The sequence below is a fragment of the Podarcis vaucheri genome (assembly GCF_965113315.1).
Source record: "Podarcis vaucheri genome assembly, chromosome: 6".
NCBI classification, from domain to species: Eukaryota; Metazoa; Chordata; class Lepidosauria; order Squamata; family Lacertidae; genus Podarcis; species Podarcis vaucheri.
The window spans coordinates 63,310,320-63,332,673 of NC_138764.1; the positions used below are offsets into that span (position 1 = coordinate 63,310,320).

At 41.8% G+C, this 22,354-nt stretch overlaps 2 protein-coding genes and 1 pseudogene across 8 annotated transcripts in view; 1 reads left to right on the forward strand and 2 right to left on the reverse strand.

Moving 5' to 3' along the window:
- LOC309534646 (biogenesis of lysosome-related organelles complex 1 subunit 4 pseudogene) lies at window positions 1–1,210 on the reverse strand (annotated as a pseudogene). The gene has a single exon. The product of its transcript is annotated as a biogenesis of lysosome-related organelles complex 1 subunit 4 pseudogene (transcript).
- An 8,473-nt stretch (window positions 1,211–9,683) lies between these two features.
- On the forward strand, window positions 9,684–13,716 carry TOMM6 (translocase of outer mitochondrial membrane 6). Its single transcript, XM_082226930.1, has 3 exons — window positions 9,684–9,911; window positions 10,941–11,045; window positions 13,356–13,716. The coding sequence occupies exons 1-2, from the start codon at window positions 9,790–9,792 to the stop codon at window positions 11,035–11,037; spliced, it is 219 nt and encodes a 72-aa protein (XP_082083056.1). The 5' UTR covers window positions 9,684–9,789; the 3' UTR covers window positions 11,038–11,045; window positions 13,356–13,716.
- USP49 (ubiquitin specific peptidase 49) overlaps window positions 13,717–22,354 on the reverse strand; it is a 60,744-nt gene continuing 52,106 nt past the window's right edge. For 5 of the 6 annotated variants that reach the window (XM_082226925.1, XM_082226924.1, XM_082226927.1 and 2 more), the window contains one exon: window positions 13,717–21,822. In XM_082226925.1, the coding sequence (XP_082083051.1) occupies window positions 21,632–21,822 (191 nt within the window). In that variant the 3' untranslated portion in view covers window positions 13,717–21,631. The remainder of the gene's footprint in view (window positions 21,823–22,354) is intronic. The other variant, XM_082226929.1, reaches the window with a different exon arrangement.

Below are 22,354 nucleotides of genomic sequence, written 5' to 3' on the forward strand. Positions count from 1 at the left end.
TCCTTCCCCCTCCCTTTTCTCACCAAACCTCAATTCCCCTCCCCTTTTCCAATAATGTCATTGTCAAGCTAAACCACATATACTGTGCTTCACCAAGGGGAGGAAAGTGGTCTTCTGTCTTGAAGAGATCAGGAGGTTCATAAACTGTTTGATTCTGCCTTGAGGAAGATGTTTTGTTAAGGAAAGATGGCACATTGACTGTGTGTAGAATTTTTTTGAAAGTATTTGGGAACGTTCCAAGGTCTGATTCTGCCTTTGTGATCTGTTCTTCCATTCCTGACACACTATTTCCGACCACTTTTACAAAGGCCTCCAGTTTGTCGATCTTTCTATACAGTTGCTTCATTTCCATTGCCTTTGCATGAATATGAGGCACACTTTCACTTACTACTTGAGAGGAATCACTTCGAATCATGTCTAGCATCCCCACAAACTCATCCACTCTGGTCACTCTGGTTGGGGCGACTCCTCCCAGCGGTGAGGGCAGCAGGTACCCGGCGTAGTCCGCCGCGGCTGAGGTCAGCAGCAGTTCCGCTCCACAGGCATCTCCTTCGGCCACGTTGTCTTCTTCCTCCTCCCCCATCCCGGAGGCGCTGCTGTGGCTCTGAGAGATATAGCCGCCATCGCCGCTCAGCTGCCGCCTCATCTATCCGGCCCCCACCCTCGTGCTACTACTCTCAGCCCACGCGCATCGGGAAGCTAACCTGATAGGTGTCATGTTGAACAATATGTCTGGAGACTTTCAAATAAGCACATATCTTTTGGATGTGTCCTGTAAACCTCACCCACATGGGCGAACAAGTGCCCTGACCCTAGAACCAGATTACTGGAAAGACGCTGATGGAGAAGGATACACAGGGCCAGACCCAAAGTGCTTCTGAAAGACCAGCCTGTGATGGCAGTGCCCCATCCTCAGAGGACTCGACTGAGGATCATATAGAGTCCCTTGCACTGTAAAAGTAAAAGACTGTTGAAGCCGACTGGGGTCTTTAACTGTAATGGCACCTTCCAGTGAGTGCAGGGCTAGCAAGAGAGATAGGGCTGCTATATAAACCTCAGTCTCCATTTGATGCTTCCTGAAGCAGCATCAGACCAGTGATGCCCTAGACCCAGAGTAATGTCTGAGCCCTACCTCCAGCCCCAGAGCTTCACCTCTCTTCAGGTCCTGACCTGCCCTCTGGCCTCCCACTGGACCCTGCTCCAGTCACCAGGGCCTGCCCATTCCTGCTTCTGGCCCAGCGCTGCTTCCAGGTATCTGGGGGCCCCATTGACAGGCTTCTGCCTCCAAGAACCCTCAGATGCCAGCCCGGGCCCTGCCCCTGCCTTTTGCCCAGGACCAGTGCTTGCTTCACAAGCTGGCCCATGAGATACTCCCCATTGCGTGGCTAGTTCCTGCCTCCCCCGAGGAAATAAAGACACAGGACACAAGAATTCAGGTTAATGGGTGAAATTAGGCCACAACTTTATTGATTACAGGAATTGAGCGGTATTGGCTTAGGCATTGGTCCTAACCATTAACCGGCTAGAGGCCGGAAGGGTTAATCACAAGAGGGAGGAGTCCTGCTGAGGCACGTCAACTAGGACCTCCCCCTGACGTCACCGCGTGGGGGCGTGCCGTGGGCCCACACCTCCTTAGGCTTAGGACAAGGCCACGCCCCCCGGAATCCTTTACCGGACTACCCTTGCTTGGGGGAAGTTGATGGCGCTCCTTCCCCTTCATTTGCATAACAATAGAACAGTACCCCTACCAATGCCTAACCGCCAATACCGAAGAGTTGTGACGGTTTGCTACGAGGTAGGCGAAAACCAAATGGCTGGAGCCAATCTACCATTTGGGAAAAATTCCTACCAGGCCCCTTGACGGTGACCAACCGAAGTTCATAGCAACGTCAGAGAACCTATCCTAAGAAAGGGGGTGGGATGGGCAGGAAAACCGGTCAGCTGCAGGAGCGGGGGGAAAAGAGGAGGAGCCTCGGCTGCGGCAGGTTTAAATAGCTGAGGCCCCGCCCCCAGAGCCAGCTGATTGTCTGGCCCAGGGTATGACACGGGCGGGGATTCCCTTAGGTATTGCGGGGGCTGGAGCCAGCCCCTGCAAAAGTGGGGAAGGGGCATGATGCCCGCAACCCCACCTCCTTTTCTTTATTGCGGAAGTGGCTTTCTTTGAAAAGAACAGCAAAGACATTATAAGAGATAATAATACAATATTTATTTAAGATGAACACATGCATAAAGAATACAGAAGGATCTATTGCAGAATTATTTGATTAATTGTATATATAACTGAAAAAATAATTGACTGATTTTGAAAAAAAATGCAGTGTATATTTTTATAGATCACAAAATAAATTGGTTTGACACAATGTACCAGTATTTATTTCTAATTCCAGTACGATTGGATTATGATCTGCATATTTAGCTTTGTTGATATCCATGCCAATGCCAATAGTTCGTATTATTTCTGCCTTTTTTACATAGCTTAATAAGGGTTTGGAGACAAAAAAAATATCAATCCTGGATGAAGTTTTATGCCGATGAGAGTAGAACGTATATTCTCGTGTATCAACATGATGAAATCTCCACACATCTACCAGGTCAAAATTCTGAATCAAATTTTCCATTGCTTTGCATAAGGTTGATCTGTTGTTTTTGGGATCCGTTGATCTATCTTTAGCTTCTGACATTACAAAATTCATATCTCCTCCAATAATCCATTTCGCGCTGTTGTCAAAACTTGTCATGATTCTGTATAAGTAACTGAAAAATTCAGTTCTATTATTGTTTGGAGCATATATATTAGCTATGTTATATATATTGTTTGGAGCATATATATTAGCTTCATTTACACAGACTTGAATCATCATGACTCTGCCTTTATACTTTTCCTCTGTTTCTTCATATATCTTCTGTATTTCAATTTTACTTTCGTTTATATACATTGCTGTTCCTGCTGAGTCTGAAGTGCTAGCTGAAGCAATAAGTTTGCCCAATCTTATATCACGTAATAAATATTCACGGTACTTTCCAATGTGTGTTTCCTGAAGCATGATTACATCAGCCTTTTCTTTACATAGATTCTCGAAAATTCTTTTTCGTTTCTCAGAACCGTTTAAACCTCTTGTATTGACAGAAAACATTTTGATTGAATTCATCTTCAATATTTTTATGGCTATTTTAAAGCAGAGTACTATTCAAATCTCTCAGCTGTTGACTGTTCAGGTCTCTCGAAGCAGAATGAAAGTTGGCGAATGCAGCTCGTTTTATATGCTGTTTATTTAGCCCCACCCGCCCAATGCCACGTTGTGGTCAGTGATTGGTTAAATTTGCTCTGATGATTTGACGTAACATGGAATTTTCTAGTCACCTTAGAAATCGAAATCTAGTGCCCTAATTTCGACATCACTCATTTTACTTAAATTCCAGCCTGATGTTTGACTCTTGCGCTGTTATTTTTCTGCCCTGTTTGTTTTTGTGCATCCTCTTAAGTTCTCCTTTTGGCTATTTCCAGCCACTGTACTTATACTAATGTAAACTTCTATTATTACCATGCTTTTGTGCGAATTTTATTTTATGTTTATGAGATATTTTATACTGTGATCCCAACATTCCTCAACAGGGATCCTATTACTCTTTCCACCATCTGAATCAAGTATTTAAAAAGTAGGCATGTTCAAATAATTTGAAAGGTTTTTAAAGCTACAACTACAACAGAATTTATAGAATAAGAAATAACACAAAGGAATAAAGAACACATACAAAGACCAAGTGTTTCTTGCTTGTCTTCTGCTTCTCCCCCATTCCAGATCTTATCCTGTCTCCCTACCACTTTTATCTATCTGAAATAACCCTTGCTCGCCTTTCCCTATCTCCATCCAATCAGGAGTGTTTATTTCTTTTTAAAAACATTTTTATTAAAGTTTTTCATAATACAATAACATATAGAAAATTAATGTAAATTTAAAAAAAAAGCTACAAAAAGTTCAAATAGAATAAGTAGACTATGGAGTCCTCTCTTAAATGTAGTTCTTAACCCATGCCACCCACAGTCCCTGCCAGCTCTTTCCATTCTCCTCCCAGCCTCTCACCCTAAGAGGCCAACATTTCCCTGCCTCCCACCCAGGGTCCCTCCATCAACCATCTATCACCCCAGGAGTGTCTGTTTCTGAGAAGCACCTCAGATCTTTGTCTATTCCTGTGATAACTCCTCACCCAGTTCCTTGTCTTGCTGCTTCTGTTCGATAAGCAGACTTGATCCTTTAGCACAAAACACCATGCCCTGACCCTAAATTCCTCATTTAGACACCCACCACACTGTCCTGAAGATGAGGAATTCTGTTCTAGGGTCATGGCACTTGTTGTCCCATGTGGGTGAGGTTTACAGGACACATTGGCAAGACCTGTGCGTATTTGAAAGTTTCCAGACATAAAGTATACCGTATTTTTCGTTCTATAGGACGCACCCGACCAAAGGACGCACCTAGTTTTTAGAGGAGGAAAACAATAAAAAAAATATTCTGAATCAAATGTTGTATAAACTACTGTATTGAATAAACAACCGGTATATCAGAATCATATTACAGCCATGTAAAGTGAACATCAGTCAACAATGGCATTAAGAACCATCATCACTGTCACTATGAAATGAAGAGAGACTTTAAGGTTTGAGTACTCTTCTGGTCTTCTGTGAGCCCCAAGAACTCATCACTGCTAGAGTCAGAATTTATGAAGCTCAGTTGCTCACAATCACTGACATCACTTTCTTCGCTATCTTCATGTAAAATACCATCTTCCTTTCCATCCAAAGCATTGCTAATGCCACATTTTCCCTCTCCGTCCTCTTCCTCCCCTCTCTCAGCGAACAGCCTGCCCACTGCTCCAAACCTTGAGGGGCAGGGCAGGCTGCTGGCAGAGCAGCACCTCCACCCCCATTCAGCAGCCCAGGAGCGCGGGGCATGGGCGCACATCCCTCCCGCTGCTCCAAAGCTTCCTGGGGCTGCAGGGGGAAGCCGAGGCTGCCCCGGCAGAGGAGCATGGCTCTCCCCACCGCCCCTATTCAGCAGCCCGAAACCGCCTGTCTCCTGTAGCCAAGCCTGCTTGGCTAATAGGTTTCGCCAGTCAGCATATTACAGTTGCCATAGTCTCAGAGTTAACCTTCTAATTGCCCAGCTTTCTAATTCTTTAGAACCTTTCAACAACTTTCAAGGTGTCCTGGTCTTTACTTTTTGAAATATGGCAACCCTAGCATAGTCTTCAGTAGCAAGTCTTGATTTTTGTGTGGAAACTAGTTTTTAAACAATTGCAAAACAGCTTTGCTCTCTGCTTGGAGTCACAAGCCATCGCTGTCCACTTTAGCACTTCCAATACAGCGCTCAGCAGGGACGCTGTGAGAACACACTGCACAAAAGTGTGTCACAGGCAACAAGGATTTTCTGTGTCTACCAGAAGCTTGTGCTATGTGACATACATTAAACAGCCTTCACCAACTTGGGTCCTCCAGGTGCTTTGCACTGCTACTCCTTTAGCCCCAGGCAGCATGGACGGTGCTCTGAGGGATGCTGTGGTAGAAAACATCTGAAGGGCCCTGGGTTGGCAAAGGCTGGTTTATTTTTTTTTATAAGATATTTATTAAAGTTTCACAAATTATATAAACAAACACAACAATACAAACAAACAAGAAAAAACAAGTATAATTTCAAATCCTTATTTTCATAAAACTTACTTCACCGACCTCCTCATACCTTCCCTTTCTGCATTCCAATTTCAAATGTTTAGCTCAGCAAATCCTCATCCTTAATTTTATGTAATTGTTAACCTTTCTTTTCTTTTAGCTTAATCTTTACAGCTGTAATAAAGGTAAAGGTACCCCTGCCCGAACGGGCCAGTCTTGACAGACTCTGGGGTTTGTGCGCCCATCTCACATCTATAGGCCGGGGGCCAGCGCTGTCCGGAGACACTTCCGGGTCACGTGGCCAGCGTGACAAAGCTGCATCTGGCGAGCCAGCGCAGCACACGGAATGCCGTTTACCTTCCCGCTGGTAAGCGGTCCCTATTTATCTACTTGCACCCGGGGGTGCTTTCGAACTGCTAGGTTGGCAGGCGCTGGGACCGAGCAGCGGGAGCGCACCCCGCCGCGGGGATTCGAACCGCCGACCTTTCGATCGGCAAGCCCTAGGCTGTAATACTTAGTTTCTAAAACCGCATCATTCTAACACTCCTTAATTTTACAATGTTTCTTAAGATAGTCCTTAAATTTCCTCCAATCTTCTTCCGCCGTCTCTTTTCCCTGGTCTCGGATTCTGCCAGTCCTTTCTGCCAGTCCCATATAGTCTATCACCTTCATATGCCATTCTTCCAAGGTGGGTAGGTCTTGTGTCTTCCAATACTTTGTGATGAGTATTCTTGCTGCTGTTGTAGCATACATAAAGAATGTTCTGTCTTTCTTTGACACCAATTGGCCGACCATACCCAAGAGAAAAGCCTCTGGTTTCTTCAGGAAGGTATATTTAAATACCTTTTTCATTTCATTATATATCATTTCCCAGAAAGCCTTAATCTTTGGGCATGTCCACCAAAGGTGAAAAAAGTACCTTCAGTTTCTTTACATTTCCAACATTTATTATCAGATAAGTGGTAAATTTTTGCAAGCTTGACTGGGGTCATGTACCACCTATAAATCATTTTCATAATATTTTCCTTTAAGGCATTACATGCCGTAAATTTCATACCGGTGGTCCACAACTGTTCCCAGTCAGCAAACATGATGTTATGACCAATATCTTGAGCCCACTTAATCATAGCTGATTTAACTGTTTCATCCTGCGCATTCCATTTCAACAGCAAGTTATACATCTTTGACAAATTCTTAGTTTTGGATTCCAACAACTCTAATTTTGACTTTTCCACCTGGAAGCCAATTTTCCTGTCCAATTTAAAAACCTCCATTATCTGACAGTAATGGAGCCAATCTCTCACTTTATCTTTCAATTTTTCAAAACTCTGCAATTTCAATTTGTCTCCTTGTTCCAGAATTTCCCAATATTTCGGCCATTTGGCCTCCATATTAAGCTTTTTCAAAGCTTTCACTTCCATCGGTGATAACCACCTTGGGCTTTTATTTTCCAATAGATCCTTATATCTTATCCAAACATTAAACAATGCTTTCCTTACAATATGATTTTTAAATGCTTTATGTGCTTTGACCTTATCATACCATAAGTATGCATGCCATCCAAATATATTATTAAAGCCTTCTAAATCCAAAATGTCTGTATTCTCAAGAAGTAGCCACTCTTTCAACCAGCAGAAAGCTGCTGATTCATAATAAAGTTTTAAGTCTGGCAGGGCAAATCCACCTCTTTCCTTTGCATTAGTTAATATCTTAAATTTTATTCTAGGTTTCTTGCCCTGCCAGACAAATCTGGAAATGTCTCTCTGCCACTTCTTGAAGCAGTCCATCTTGTCCACAATTTGCAATGTTTGAAATAGAAACAACATTCTAGGCAATACATTCATTTTAATCACAGCAATGCGGCCTGGCAACGAAAGCTTCAAATTTGACCATATTTCTAAATCTTTTTTTACTTCTGCCCAGCATTTCTCATAATTATCTTTAAATAAATTCACATTTTTAGCTGTCATGTTAATCCCCAAGTATTTCACTTTCTTAACCACAGTTAAACCTGTTTCATTCTGGAACCTCTCCCTTTCAATAGCTGTTAGATTTTTCTCCAATACCTTAGTTTTTAGTTTATTCAGTTTGAATCCTGCAACTTGACCAAACTCTTGAATTAGTTCTAAGACTCTTTTAGCACTAGTGTCTGGCTCTTGTAATGTAAGTGCTAAGTCATCTGCAAATGCTCTCAATTTGTACTGTTTAACTCCGACCTGTACCCCTTTAACCAGCTGGTCCCTTCTGATCATGTTCAGCAAAACCTCCAGGACCGGGCAAAGGCTGGTTTAAATCCCCCCTGTGGAGAATTGTTCCTGATGGGAAGTGGGAGCCCGAGGCCCCTGTCCCTGCCCTCTGCTGCCTAGAAGGACTGTGAAGAGATGGGATAAGCTTACAGGGTACACTTTGTTCCCTCCTTCCTCCAAGCAGTTCTGGCCATGAAATTGTCAGGAGCTCGTCCTACACTCGAGTAGGACCCTGGCAGAAACACATGCCTGACTGGCATGTTCTCTCCCTCCTGGTCGTTCGTTCGGGAGCTTCAAAAGCTTTCTTCTGCCCAAACATCACAGCGACCGATGCCAGCAGACACCAGCACACTTAGGGATCCGCAGAGCGTTCACAGTTTGCGTAACAGACCCCAGCAACTCAGCATTTTGGCTAATCTACTTTATTTACATATAAACACACACAGAGCACTGCAACATGGCTCCCTCTCTCTCTAGCATTAGACAGCAAAAAAGTGAAAGAACAAAGGCCAATAGTCCCACTTCACAGAACACAGTAACACAAACATCCTGTCTCCATCACTTCTCACTCTGTGGAGTCAAAACATAGACCGTCATGTGATAGACAAAAATCCCATGACTGCAATCATGGATTAGGAATTCTAACAAAAACTACTTAACAGACAGTTTTCCACTATTACAGTCATTTTCTGGCTTAGCCCCTGCTGTCGCTTTAAGCAGGGAGGATCAGGAAGATGTAATGTGACACAGACAGACACAGATGCAAAGCTGGATGCCAACAGGAGAGCATGTTATGTGTGTGACTTCATGTGTTTCCACAATGTGTGTGTGTATGCGTACAGCTCTCCAGGTGTTTATTGTGAGATTGCATTAAGATTTTTTAAAAAAGGAATATAAGGCATGAATCGGCCACCATCCTTGACAAATAGGAGAGTCCATCATGGTGCTGAAGGACACCATTTTGTTTCACGCGTCCATGATGGGCCTTGCCTTGCCTACATTTCCATACACTCAGGGGGATTGGGATAATTATATGGGGCTGGGGTGCAACCCATTTCTAAAACTCGTTGGACCCTTGCACTAAAATAGAATTTAGTACACAAATGGAAGTTTAGGGAGACTCAAAACCCATACCAATCCTGTATCTACCTTGTAACAGAATTTCAATGCAGGGGATTGCTTGCTTATCCATGCTCACTAATTTGGTTTCTGCCATGGTTGTCTTAGTTTGTCTAATAAAGGTGAACAACTTTATAATGCTCTCCTAGTCCTAGCACGGTAGTAAAACTGCTAGCACATTTACAAAGCTAAGCAGTGCCTGCTATGGTTTCAAATTGGATTTGGTACTGCAATCTTGAGATTCCTACATTACATGGGGTTGGACTAGATGACCCTAGGGTTCCCAACTCTACGAGTCTATGATTCCCAAGAGATTTCGTTGGAACACGCTTCGCTTCATCAGAACGTGGAAGTGGACTGAAGTCCAAGGGACCTTATGATGGGTGCCATCACAAGCCACTTCTTTCTTTTGCTATGACAAAATGACGCAGGGCTGCCCGTTAATTTGATAATTCAGTGAGTTTGTCTTCACGGTTTCCAGAGTCTGGCGCTTCTTTCGGCAGTTCGGTTGCAACTGAGCCGCTTTCCCTAAGCTGTTCCTCTCGAGACGTTTCCGGACTACAACTCCCATCATTCTTGGCTATGACGTCCTGCCTAGCCGGGGCTTAAAGGAGACGCAGTCCTATCACGGCTCTATGGTTAGAGTCGTAAGCGGTCGCGCAGGAAGTGATGCATTACGTCAGCGCCAGCCGAGCTTGGATGTTCCTGGGCTGGAGAAGAGCCCTCGTGCGTCGCTGAGGAGGTTCCGAAGCAGCGGCGATGGCGCCGGGTGGGCAAGCAGCGGGCGGCGGAAGCAGCTCCAGCGCGGTGACGCCCGAGGGGCTGCGGGGCTGGATCCGGGGCGCCTACCGCTTCGCCACAGACCGCAGTGACTTTCGCAGGTGGGAGGAGTATTGATACGAAGGAGCTTCAGTCTCCTTCCAGGGCGGTGGGTTGGGGAGGGAGGTGGCAGCCGAAGCAGGGAGAGCCGCCCTGGGCTGTGCGGTGTCTCGCTTGGCCTGCCGTGAAGCACGGGGGGCCTCGCGTACTGTAAGGATGTACAGGTTACTCCAAAGTTAATGCGCGGCTTGACGTTCACGGTTTTAAAAGGGCCTCGTGAGGGGTCCTGTAACTGGCCAAGTAAAAAACGGATTAGGTGTGTCTGAAGGGTTCCGACTCGCCTCAACACATTTCGTTTTCTGTTTCACAGCTTCGTCTCTTCAGGGTTTTTATTTTTTTTTAAACAACATTTTTTTGTTTTTTTCAAAATAAAGTGGAATACACCCCCCCCATCTAACATAGCATTTTCAGTGTTGAAAAGGCTTCCCCCAATAAACAGGAACTAAGGAACAAACGAGCAGTAAACAAAAAGCCAAAACATCTCTTTAGGTTCTCTGCCCATACTAAATCTACTCCCAGGATCCCTTGCCCTTCTGCTTATCCTCATTTTTCCAGAAATCGCATTTGCAATTTTTCTCAGACAGCACTTTTTATGTCCTCTGCTCTGCGAGTTTTGAATCCATTCTGAGCATAATTGAAGCAATTTAGCTTGAGAAATATTAGTATGTAGTACCCATAGGAAAACTCAACCCTGAGTTCTGGATTACACTAGCTAAATGCATCCTCACCTCCAGAGAAACTTGTGTAGTGAGGAAGCACTTCTACTGCACTTTGGTTAAGGCAGGCAGTTTTGAACAGAACGTTCTGTTAGTACCATGGCTGGCCCTTCATGCTGCTATATAAAGTGCAGTTCTGTTGATGTTTTGTCAGATGTCAGTCCCACAGTTCAGTGAAATGATTGCAGTAAGAATGTCATATATATTCATATCTGGTATTAGCGCCTCTAGGCCAGAAATCCAGCAGAATTGTGCATAAATTTTGATATTAGCTACCAGTTTTCACACTCTTAACCCTACTCTGTATTGTTTCAGGAACCTCATAGTTAACCTGGGTCTCTTTGCAGTGGGAGTTTGGGTAGCTAGAAACTTAACAGACATCGATTTGATGGCACCACAGCCTCCTGCATAGCAGAAACGGTGAGTAGCCAGGATTGTGGAAATAGTGCAGATTGTATATATCCTCTTAATTTGTCTCATCACAATCAGATCAATAGTTAAGTGAAGGGTTGAATAAATAGGACCCTGCTTTTCTGTGCAAACTCGGGCCTCATGAGGGTCACCCTTTCATTCTGGATGAAAGGAAAATATTTTCCTAATCCAGGCATAGGCAAACTCGACCCTCCAGATGTTTTGGGACTACAATTCCCATCATCCCTGATCACTGGTCCTGCTAGCTAGGGATCATGGGAGTTGTAGTCCCAAAACATCTGGAGGGCTGAGTTTACCTATGTCTGTTCTAATCTAAAGTTGGAGTGAGAACTTGCTACTGAAAGTTGAAAAACATCAAAATGGAAAGAGCTACAGGAAACTGTCATGAAAAACTTCTTTATCCAAAAATCACATTCCTGTTCTAGAACAGGGTTGAGGAGCCTTTTTGGCTCCACCCTATGGACCAGCTTTGACACGTGGACAGGCAGGCCATGCCACATGATTGTCAGGTGGGTTGCCCCTCCCACATCAAAATCACTTGCACTCCCTGTGATCCCATCTGAGCATGATTGGGGGTGGGGGTGGCTGAGCGCTCTTTACAGGGATTTTCTCCTCCTCTTTTAAGTCAGTCCCTACTCTCCTGTACTCGGATGGGATTGTGGGGACTGAGTGCGAGAGCAAGAGCTGAGCACTCTTGCAGCACCCTGGGGTGATATTTTAAAAAGTGGCAGAAACTGCTGCAGAGTGCCTGATTGCTCTCTTAGGCCCAGTGATCAGCAGAATCAGCTCCTCTCCTGATGGGGGAGGGAGTGATCTTGCTTCCTGTTGAGGTTGGGCATACCCAAGAGCTTCCCGTAAGGAGTTGTCTGACAGGCCCATACTCAGCAGGATTGCTCTCCCTTTGCATTGGCTGATGTGTAGGGAGAGCTCTCCTTCTTCATATTGGGTCCCCACTTTGTGCATTGCTTCAAAGGCTCTGGACAACCAGCAGTTTGTCAAGTCCTTTGGGAGCTTCACAAAGTGGCTTTGGGAAAGCCACCCTTACCCAATTGTCATCAAGGGTAGGGCGTGTGGGTAGGGTGTGCACAAAATGTACTGGTGGGCCAAGCCCAACACACAGGGTGGAGGTCCCCCACTCTAGAATGTAATATTACCCCCAGAAAAGATCTAGAACAGGCATAGGCAAACTCTGGCCCTCCAGATGTTTGGGGCTACAATTCCCATCATCCCTAGCTAACAGGACCAGTGGTCAGGGATGATTGGAATTGTAGTCCCAAATATCTGGAGGGCTGGAGTTTGCCTATGCCTGATCTAGAACTTTCATAGTCTTGAAACTTGTGATTGCTATTATTTTAAGCATTCCGAACTTCATGGACATTTCCACAAATGTTTGTATTTCGATAGAGTTAATATGACATAGGGTTCCCTGTGTAATTTGCTTTAAACAATTCAAAGCATGATATTTTTAGTTACCTTTATAGTCAGTCATTTTCAAGCAAGGAGAATAAATTGAAAGAAATTTCTATCAGATAATTTTGTAGCCAAGAGCTGGATGGCTGAAACTGTTGAATATGTTTAGACTTCTGTTACATAAATTAGACTGACAGTTCCCAAACTATTCTGAAAACTTGTTGCACCTTAGGTTGAGCTGTGAAAACACGGTTTATATTTCTCTAAGCTTTGTTTTATTTTATGTTTCACCTGCCTGAGTTTGTCTGGGGAGGATATATTAAATACTTCCTAAGATTTTGTGTTTGTAAATTGTTGTTAGTATTTGGATAACTTCTCTATCAACTTTTTATTACAATGTACATCAAACTGTGTTGCATCTTTCCTTAAAACAAACTACTGTATGTTGCATCTTTCCTTGAGCTGTATCTGCTAAATTTCCCTGCAAGGTGTGATTTCTTGGAAGACCAAGTGCACAGAGTTTTCATTTTTTTACCCACACGGTTCCAGTTCAAACTTAGCATGTTGTGATTGGATATGGAATTGTTAAAGCAAATTTGGGTGTTTATGTTGCCTTTGGATACAGAGGGTGATAATCACAGTGAGAATAGACCTACTGAAATAAATGAACTTAAGTCCCTTGATCTGATAGGCCTATTTTCAGTATGCTTTTCAGTATCACTCTTCAGATTTGTTTTATGTTCCTTCTGCCACAAAGCTAGTTTGAAATGACAGCTGTGTTGCACAAGGTATTAATAGTTTATGGGGCCCTGTCCACTTATGGAAAAGCTGTATGTTGTTCACTTGTGTAGTAGCCTATCATCTTAGACGTCCAACTTTTCCTTACAGATATGAATGAAGTAGATCTGCGTGAAGTCTGAGTTTCCCTCTTGCTTTATGACCAAATGAATTGATTCATCACTGCGTTGATTTACATGGGTTGTTATCTGCAATGCAGCTTCTACTGAAGCGATTGGAGGCATCAGCATCGTGAGTGAAGGACTAGAGAAAACACCGAGGCAACAATTTACCTGTACATTTCTTTTTATCATGTTCACTTCACTCGCTTGGGAGCACTATTGAGTCCAATTAATGTAGTACCTTCTGTTCTATTTTTGCCAGAAAATATAAGTTCTTTTGCAGATGGAATCAACTTCTGTACCAAGAGTTTAACAGATTCTGAAGTGTGAAATAAAGACATGCCAATGCATTGGACTTTTTCATTTTAATAGGAAATTTCAGCTTACAAAAACAAGGTAAAAAGAGTAAAGATTTACAAAAATCATAAAAACATGATTCATATTTCACACTTAAAGAAGTAACAAGCCCCAGTCCTGTGTTTTTAAGTAGGACATATTAACTATTCAAAGGGAAAATACATTTTTAAAAGGCCTAGGTGACCCTTTACTTATGAACAATTTTCAGCCAGCATAAAGAGTTGTGTGGTATTGTAATTATGATGGTATATTGTATGTGGAAAAGGAACTGTTTGGTGTTGCATAGCATTTTGGTGTCTTGGACTGCTCTATAATGCCTCTGAGGTTACGGGAAACCACTTGTTAATTTGTTTTTTTTTAATCATATGGGCTGGAACGCTGTTGGTCTTGTAGAAGAACGTCATCATCATTACAATGTGTCTCTTTAAAGTTCCCTTTAACAATAGATTTGTGTTTGTTCATTAGAGACACCCATTCCTCCTTCCCATATGGAGAAGGTAGTTGAATCCTAAGGAGTTAATGAGACTTCAGTTGCCACCAAGGGGGAATGAAAGCATTGGCTCTGTGGGGATGGTGTCTGCTCAAGTCCTATGACACATATTCTTGAGTAGAAAGAACATATTATTCAGTATATTTAGCAAAAATTCCAACTTACACTTTTGTACCTGTTTATAACACACCTCTTGATCCTTTTTATTTATAAACTATTAAACCCAGTTCAAAACAATATGTAAAAGATGAGTAGCTGTGTTTCAATAACATTTATGCAGTAAGTGGGTAAAATCAGTTGCTCATATATCGATCTGTCCTCCATCACTACCTACCTCCAACCCCTTTGGAGCTGAGGCAGTCTTAACCATTGCCTGAGTGCGGCTAAGTGATCAACACCAAACAATCAGTAGCTACAAGTATAACTACAGTCAGCATTGCCTTAAAGCTCCCCTGCAAATTACTAGTAGCCATAAATATGCATTTAAGACAAAACTGCATACTTTTTTTACTATACCATAAATTACTGCTAAAATAATGTAATCAGAAGTGTATGGCTTTGGGGAGCTGTGGCAAATTTAAGTACCTATGTAAAGAACCTTTGTGAAGTAGAGATTATACTACTGTAAGGTGCTATTTCAGAGATCTGATTTTGTGCATGTTAAAATTCTGAAATCTAATCTAAGAATTTTCAGAACACTGGTTTTAAAAACGTTTTGTGGTGACCATTTTTAAAAGTAGTGGCAGAAATTTGTTCTCGTTTTCTGGCTAGACTTACACACTCATCTTCAGTGGAACTTGTTTCTGTGTACATGTGATTCGGTTTACATTTTGAGGTGTAGCCAGTGCCCATTGTGCACTGCATTTGTTATAAGTGAACTTAAGCGTAGCAGAGTTTATTTTAATTCAAGATTTAGTTATAGTAATCTACTTCTGCCTTTGAAAGCTGGACCAAGCAAAAACGCCTAAAATTACACGATTCAGTAACATAAAATTTCTTTGCCAAATATGCTATAGTCAACCATGAGGCCTATACATGCTTCTGGTCAGGACCATCTCTGCCACTGGTGGTTAAATAAGAGGCTGACAGTATTGACTGATGGGGAATGGGACCAGATGCCCTTACCAGTGGGTGGTGGAGGCTGCTAGCTCAGTGCTGTGTGCCTGGACAGTGCTGATCTCCAGCTCACATGCCCTCTGCCGCTAAGGTTGTCAAGTCCCTTCCCCCCAGTGGACATCATATACCATACCATACATTACATCACACATCTATGATATCAGAAACTGTCAATGAAATCTAAAAGCCTTTTCATGTTAAGTTTTGCAAGTTTGATTACAAGATGGTGCTTTCCTTGAATATTGAACAGCTAACAAGCTGTGTGTTTCGTTCTAAGCATTACTTTTTTCCTAAGTCTTGTTTCATTGACACTGTTTGGAGTATTAGTTATTTTGGATTGAATGAAGTCAAAAGAAAATAGAAGCTTAAAGACAAACAAAGGTGCTTGGTTGCAACCGTAAAGATGAGAATTGTACATTGAAAGCTGAGGCTTTCACACCTGTTTTGTGCAGCAGCGAACAGGACACCTAACTATATAGGCAGTGGGAGGATGGATACAAGGAGTGTGTGTGTGTGTGTGTGTGTGTGTGTGTGTGTGAAATGGGAAGGTGAGGCTACTTCCACTCTATATCAGTGCACTTAAAACATGGCAATCCTAGCTTGATTTTAAATTCAGTTGATGCTACTTGTATACGGCCAATATTTTCTATGAAAAGAAAGCATAATTTTTCTGCAATCCAATGTACAGTATCATCATTGCTATGTTTAGCATTTCTCTTTTTCTGACATCCACATGACCTGAACTGAATTTGGAGGCCACGGTTATGCTTACACCTACATAGTTCCAATGCATTCTGCACTGTAAGTAGTCTGTCAGACTTAGGCTGATTGAAGATGTGCTTGACAATGCAGCATTGGCCATATGCCTTTATCTTAGTTGAGGTGCTGTATTTAAGGATAACGGATACTGCTAGTTAAACTAGATGCTGGGCATGATACCATGAAACAATGTTCACTAGATGTTCACTGGATTCTATTAAGCACCTTCACATATAGATGTTTAGCTTCAAGCATTCATACGTATCATATACTATCTGTATAAAGACAGGACTGTTTGTCCTCCCAGGAACTGGAAATGGAAAGAAGCAGTACCATGGTAGAAGAGAACAGATGTCTTTGCAAGGCACCAGTCAGCAATTTCATAGCCTTTTCCAAACTGCTTTGTCAACAGATTGCTCCAGGCATTCTTAACCTTTCACACCAAAATCATGACGTACTTGCTTCAAGAGGAATAATCCTAATTTGAAAAAAAACTTTTTACTGACAGATTTAACACAAAAACCAAAATTATGATCTACTTTTGAGCAAATCATTCGCATTATTAGAAATACAGTCTTTAGACACATACAGTAAAATACATCAAGTTGCTGGTAGGAACTATTTTTCCCATTCACATACAGATATGAAATGTAAAAAAGCCAATACTACTAAAGTATTGTAAAGACACAAATTTGGGAGGGGGAGAAAATTAAACTTGTGTCCCATGCAAAATGTAATTAGATACAAGGCACCAATTTTTTATCTTAAAAAAATTGTTCACAAAGCTTTATCGGTAGGCAAAACTAATCCCACAACTTTCACCCCATTCATACAAGTTTTCAGTCAGCAATACTGTTTAAATGTGGCTGCAGTTTGTGTTGGGGATAATTTGCTGACATTCAAAACTCTTTCTCCTATCACACATACCTGGCACACAAAGCATATTAGTAAAATGGATCTTTACAATCAGAAAGAGACAACATGTATGTTTTTAAAGTTCTTCTTGTGAGTCCATAGGACACATTTAACACCATTTTTTTTGTAAGGTTTAACTGATAGGCGTGTTATAGTTTCCCTGAAATGCACGCACACACCTAGGGCAATATCTAATGTTTGTCATACTTGGAGGAGACCCACTGCTCCAAGGATGACTTGCCACTGGATATCACCTCTATAGTTCTAAAGCAAATAAAAATAAGCATCTGCACAGTTCAACTTTGCAGTATAATAGTGAGTCGTTTGCTAGGATGCTCTTCAAATCAACTTGTTTGCTTTGTAAAGTTAGGACTATTTCCCCAGTGTCTGTAGGAAACTTCTGATATAAAAGGATTCCATTAATATTTCCCCTTCTGCACAAATTTAAACAAGTTAGTTGGTTGAAATTTTATATTTAAACTATGAAAGAACAAGTGAATAAATCGGCCTCTGTCCTCTGACTTTATTTTGGGGTTGCAAAGATACAAGGGGGAACCCATTGTTATACTTAATATGGACCTGTCGCTGAAAATAGCAGTCCCTTGTGGAGTATTCTCCCATACACCTCAGTAACATTTAGGCACACCTATCCTCATGACATCATTGCACGTCCCCCCCCCCCATTGCTGGGTCAAGGAAACTGTGCCGTCACACCATAGATTGTGTACCGAAATGTAGTAATAGGGGGAATATTTGATCTGGGGATGCCATTTTTGTCAAGGGCAATGTCTAAATCTGCCTTCAGTGAGAGGAAGTGGGCAGTAATTCAAGTGGTCCAAATTTGATGAAGACCATTAGTTCCTATTTCAAAGCCTTTTAGTTCAGATCACTGCCTGCTTGCACTTCCACAGACTTCTAAGACCCAGAAATCTTACACCAAGCTAATAAAACCCTTAGCTAGCCTAATAAAGACTCATTTTCAAAACTTGATGTACTGAATTGCTCCATCATTCTTAATTTTTTTTGTAGCTAGTTTTAGCTATAGACACACAACTAGTTTTGCTCTATTGATAACGGGAACACTTGTTATACCCAACTTATTCCTGTGTGTATATTCTTATAGCCGGATCCTAAACATGTTTACTCAGAAATAAGTCTCACTGAGTTAAATGGGCTTGCTTCCTAACAGGTATGTTTAGGAGCATAAACGTTAAAAGTAAATTGAATGATTTCCATGGGTTAGCAAATGTGGAAGTGCTTTTGGTCATATCCTACAAGTACACGGTGGCTCTTGGGAGAAATGAAGCACCATTCAGTGCTAAAAGTTTTTCAGGGTTTAACACATATGCAACAAAGGAGCTGAATGCTAGGAAAATTAACACGGGAAGACAGGTTAACTGATTGGTTATTCTGTTAGGCTTCTTTGTAATGGTAAGATATGGAACTATTAAGAATGCCAATTGTTATCACATTTTCTGTCAACTAGGACACTTTAAAACAGTGTACAGCTTAGCAAGAGCACTGCTAGCAGTGGACAGATATAAAAGAAACAGCATAAAAAATGCTATACGCTATCGCTTCCAAATAAAAGCTAATTATTACAGAAACCTCACAGTGTTGGAAACAGCAAGCACAATTCAAAAGCACAGTTCCTTCTTTCCCTATCCAGGTAACTTTCAATTGCACTCATTTCCACATCTTGTGCCATCCCATTAATCACATGAGGGGCAACTACTGTCCAAATCTGCTTAGGAAACACAAAGCATTCATGGTACCCATACAACCCTCCCACCTACACTATGCATCTAATTTAGGCGTCAGCTGAACCTACTCAAAAACTTAAAAGATGTGTGAGATACCCAGTCAAAAGATGAGTATTAACAGTAGGCTTGCCAGCTCCTCCATCAAACTCTAGCTACACCTTTAACAGCAGCTTGATGTGGAGGCAACAGTAGGTGATAGTGTGTATCTTCATGCTGTGAAAAGCTCCACATCTATTGTCTGCACATCAAGTTGCTACTAATGGTCAGTTTAGGCTGTGGTCAGTTGGCAGCCATACTACTGAGAAATCTGGTTTCATAGCTGCATTCAGTAGTGGGTGTTGCAGGTGGGGTTGCATTGCTTTCCTGGCTCCCAAATACAGCAGTGCTGTCACGTACTGGGAGGGGAAGCGGCAAGGCAGTGGGGAGCTCAGCACTGTGCACAGGAGCCCTGTTGCCATGCCCTGTTGTTTTGCCGCCTCCTTGTGGTAAATGGCAGCAATGCAGTCTTTGGAAGCCAGAATAGCAATGCAGCCCCATCTGCTACTGCAGTGCGGCATCATGATTTGTAGGGATTCAGCTTTCTATATTTAAAAACACTGTTGTGTCTGCTTTCAATACAACGAGTATGAGCTGAGCTTCATTAACTGAATTTCTTACTAAGGATGCTTGCCGATAGAACTTTCTGGAGTATCAGACGTGCTGACCCAGTACACCTGAACTTTTTACTACCAGTCCAAACAGCAGACCAATGTCTACTGGAATCAGTGTGTGCTGCACAGTCCCAAATCATGGCTGTGTGTAACAAACCCCTGCTACTTTCTCCCTACTTCCAATGCAAGAAGGGGTAAATGTTTAGATTTTTGTCATTTTAGTAAACTTGCCATTTACTAATATCAGGAGGCTATCAATGGACTTGGAAAGATGGGTTCACAGTAGCCACAGAAAGCAAGAAAGCACTTGAGAAAAACTTGTGCACGCCAGACACCTGTCCATCTTTTTGAGATCCATTTCCCCCCAGAAATTTCTAATTTACATTGAAAGCTAAATCCTATACTGAGCAGAAGCTCCTGTGGCAAGACTATCTTCAGGAATTTTGAAAAGACCTGTGCTCTTCTCCAGAATTGTTTACTGAAATGCATGTGTTCTGCTCTAACAGAGGAAGCCTGTAGCAGATAAACACTGATATTTGATCATTACAATTGCAGGATTAGATTTCTCAAATTTTGTGAAGCTCAGCATCCATATCAGAGTCAAACTTCATCTGATTTACAATGATGCTGCACTGATTTCTGTCACAATTTAACTGGCCTATTTCTTATGAGCAGTTATGGGTATGATTTCTTGATACAACTGGTGGCAAAAAAGAGCCCCGAAAGCCTAGTTACAAACCCAAGGAAAGTTATCTTTATCTTTGTTAATACACAACTGTGGGATTTTTATGCTATGGTATCAATATTTCCAAGTTCCAAAGCAACAAGTTGTTTGTTTAGCCACACAGAGTCCTGTCCTTTCTACAGAGATGAAACAGTGGTAATAATTAAGGTCAGCAAGAGCTCTTAATGGTAATTCAACATAGGGTAGCATACTAATGAATTGTTACATCTTGTTCATGTGCATGTGACTAAGCATACTGTGATGACAAACAGTCACAGTTTGGAGCTAGTTTTCTGGCGGTTAGAGAAGAGAATGAGGATGGATACCCTTCGTTTGCCCCAAAAAACGCTACGAAAGGGAGGAAGTTGACAAAATTCAGGACACTATTAGGATAAAGAGGATAAAGCCTCTTCTTGCTTTATCTGTATGATGGCTGCTAATTCCCTCTCCGTTCTTCTTTGCATCTGAAAAGTTGCTATGCACTTAGGGCAACAGTTGATATGTTCCAATAGCAGCAGAAGAAAAAGAAAATGAGCAATTAGTACAGGAAATCTAATCCTCAACTGTGAAACTGGGTGGAGTCACGTGACCAATTCATATGGTGACCATCATGTTATAGCCAATACATAAGGAAAGCCCCAAAAGCCAAGGCCAACCCAGAACAACTGCAATCATTACAGAGGAAAATGTAGACTGTAAATTCAGTCTAAGTTTTTGTCTTATTAGAAGATGCGGAAAATAGAGGGGAAGAAAAATAGTTTCTCAAATTTTTAGTACATACTCAAAATATGTGACATATTCAGCGTTCTGTATAATTTCAGCTTTTGTTCATTCCAAGAAACTGGAATGACTTCAGGGGACAAAAGATGAAATGCCCATTACAAAAATAATAAACAAGGGTTGATGAACATTTTCCTAGTGTAAAAGATCTTAGCATGTGTTTTAGTATAGTACAACACCATCTACCCAAATTACGCTGGGTTAGAAAGATGGATGGTGACTATATTATACACTGTATAATATATAAATAACTGGCTACGTTATTTACACCAAGAGGTGCAACAACAGTTCACCACATCAAGAGATCAAGGATTAAGTCAGCTGTGTTGATTCATTCTTTTTCTGGAGGAATTGTTATATTTATGGTCAGTTTGATGGCTTTATATCCTGGTTGTACACAGAAATTTGAATGCACCTACTTTTCCATGCCATAATGATTTCTCTTTGAAAGAAGATAAATAGTCCTAGACATTGGAGGCTGTTACTCTTTGTTTTGTTTAGAGGACGAAGGGTTTTACAAATACATCTGTCCTTAAAAAAAATAGATGTTCTGCTACAATCTCATAGAACAGTTGCACATAGTAGGAGGCCCACTTTTCCGGACTGTGGATCCAAATAATTCCTGCAGCAGTATTTGTTCCCGCCAAGATGAGTGAACTCCAAAAGGCTTTTAAAAAAATAAAATAAAAATAAGCCAGTTGATGCTTCCTTTCAGGAGAGTGTCAGTCTTCTATCTTTATCATTGTGTTTGGACGGCACCTGAGCTTGAAGTTGTGTTTCTGAGATACTTGCTTTGCCCTGCACGGTTCTTTGAGTATAAAAAAGAATGTAGGCCTGGGTTTTGCATACCTCCTCCACACTACATACATTCAGTTTGGAGTCATTGCAGTGGACCCAAAACCCTAAAAAGGAGAGGAAACACAATTTATTAATGGCAGGAATTTATCCTGACAAATAATTTTTTTTGAACTGGTCCATAGACAGATGACCCCTTGAGCTTCTGTAGCACTTCTACAGAAGCTACAGAGATAACCACAGTATAATGTGCCCAAAGGGACATCTGTATTGAACAGCAGCCCCATGTGCTCAAAAGCAAGCCATTTTTGAAACTCAAGGGGACTTTCAAAAGCAGTTTTTGACATACTATGGTTCTGCTGCTGTTCAAGGAATACAAGTCAACAATTCCAACAAGCAATCCCAAACATATGGCTGCTCCTAAAAGGGGCTTTCTGGGTCTCAGCCAAATATACTGCTATGTTATCTAACCTTCCCCATTTTATAGTGTTATCCTGGATAACATTCAAGAAAAGATCATTGTAATTCTGCTTTTCTCCAGATGGCTGGGGAAATATGCTGTATTAACATTTTGAAGGGAGATGCAAGACAATAAGTGTGGATGTTCTCCATTCAGTGTGAATTTATCACCTGAACAAG

What these genes read in the sequence shown, in the direction of transcription:
- TOMM6 (XM_082226930.1), top strand. Translation starts at nt 9,790, where the DNA reads ATGGCGCCGGGTGGGCAAGCAGCGGGCGGCGGAAGCAGCTCCAGCGCG. An exon ending in GACCGCAGTGACTTTCGCAG is followed by an intron (nt 9,912 to 10,940) that starts GTGGGAGGAGTA and finishes GTATTGTTTCAG; the next exon opens with GAACCTCATAGTTAACCTGG.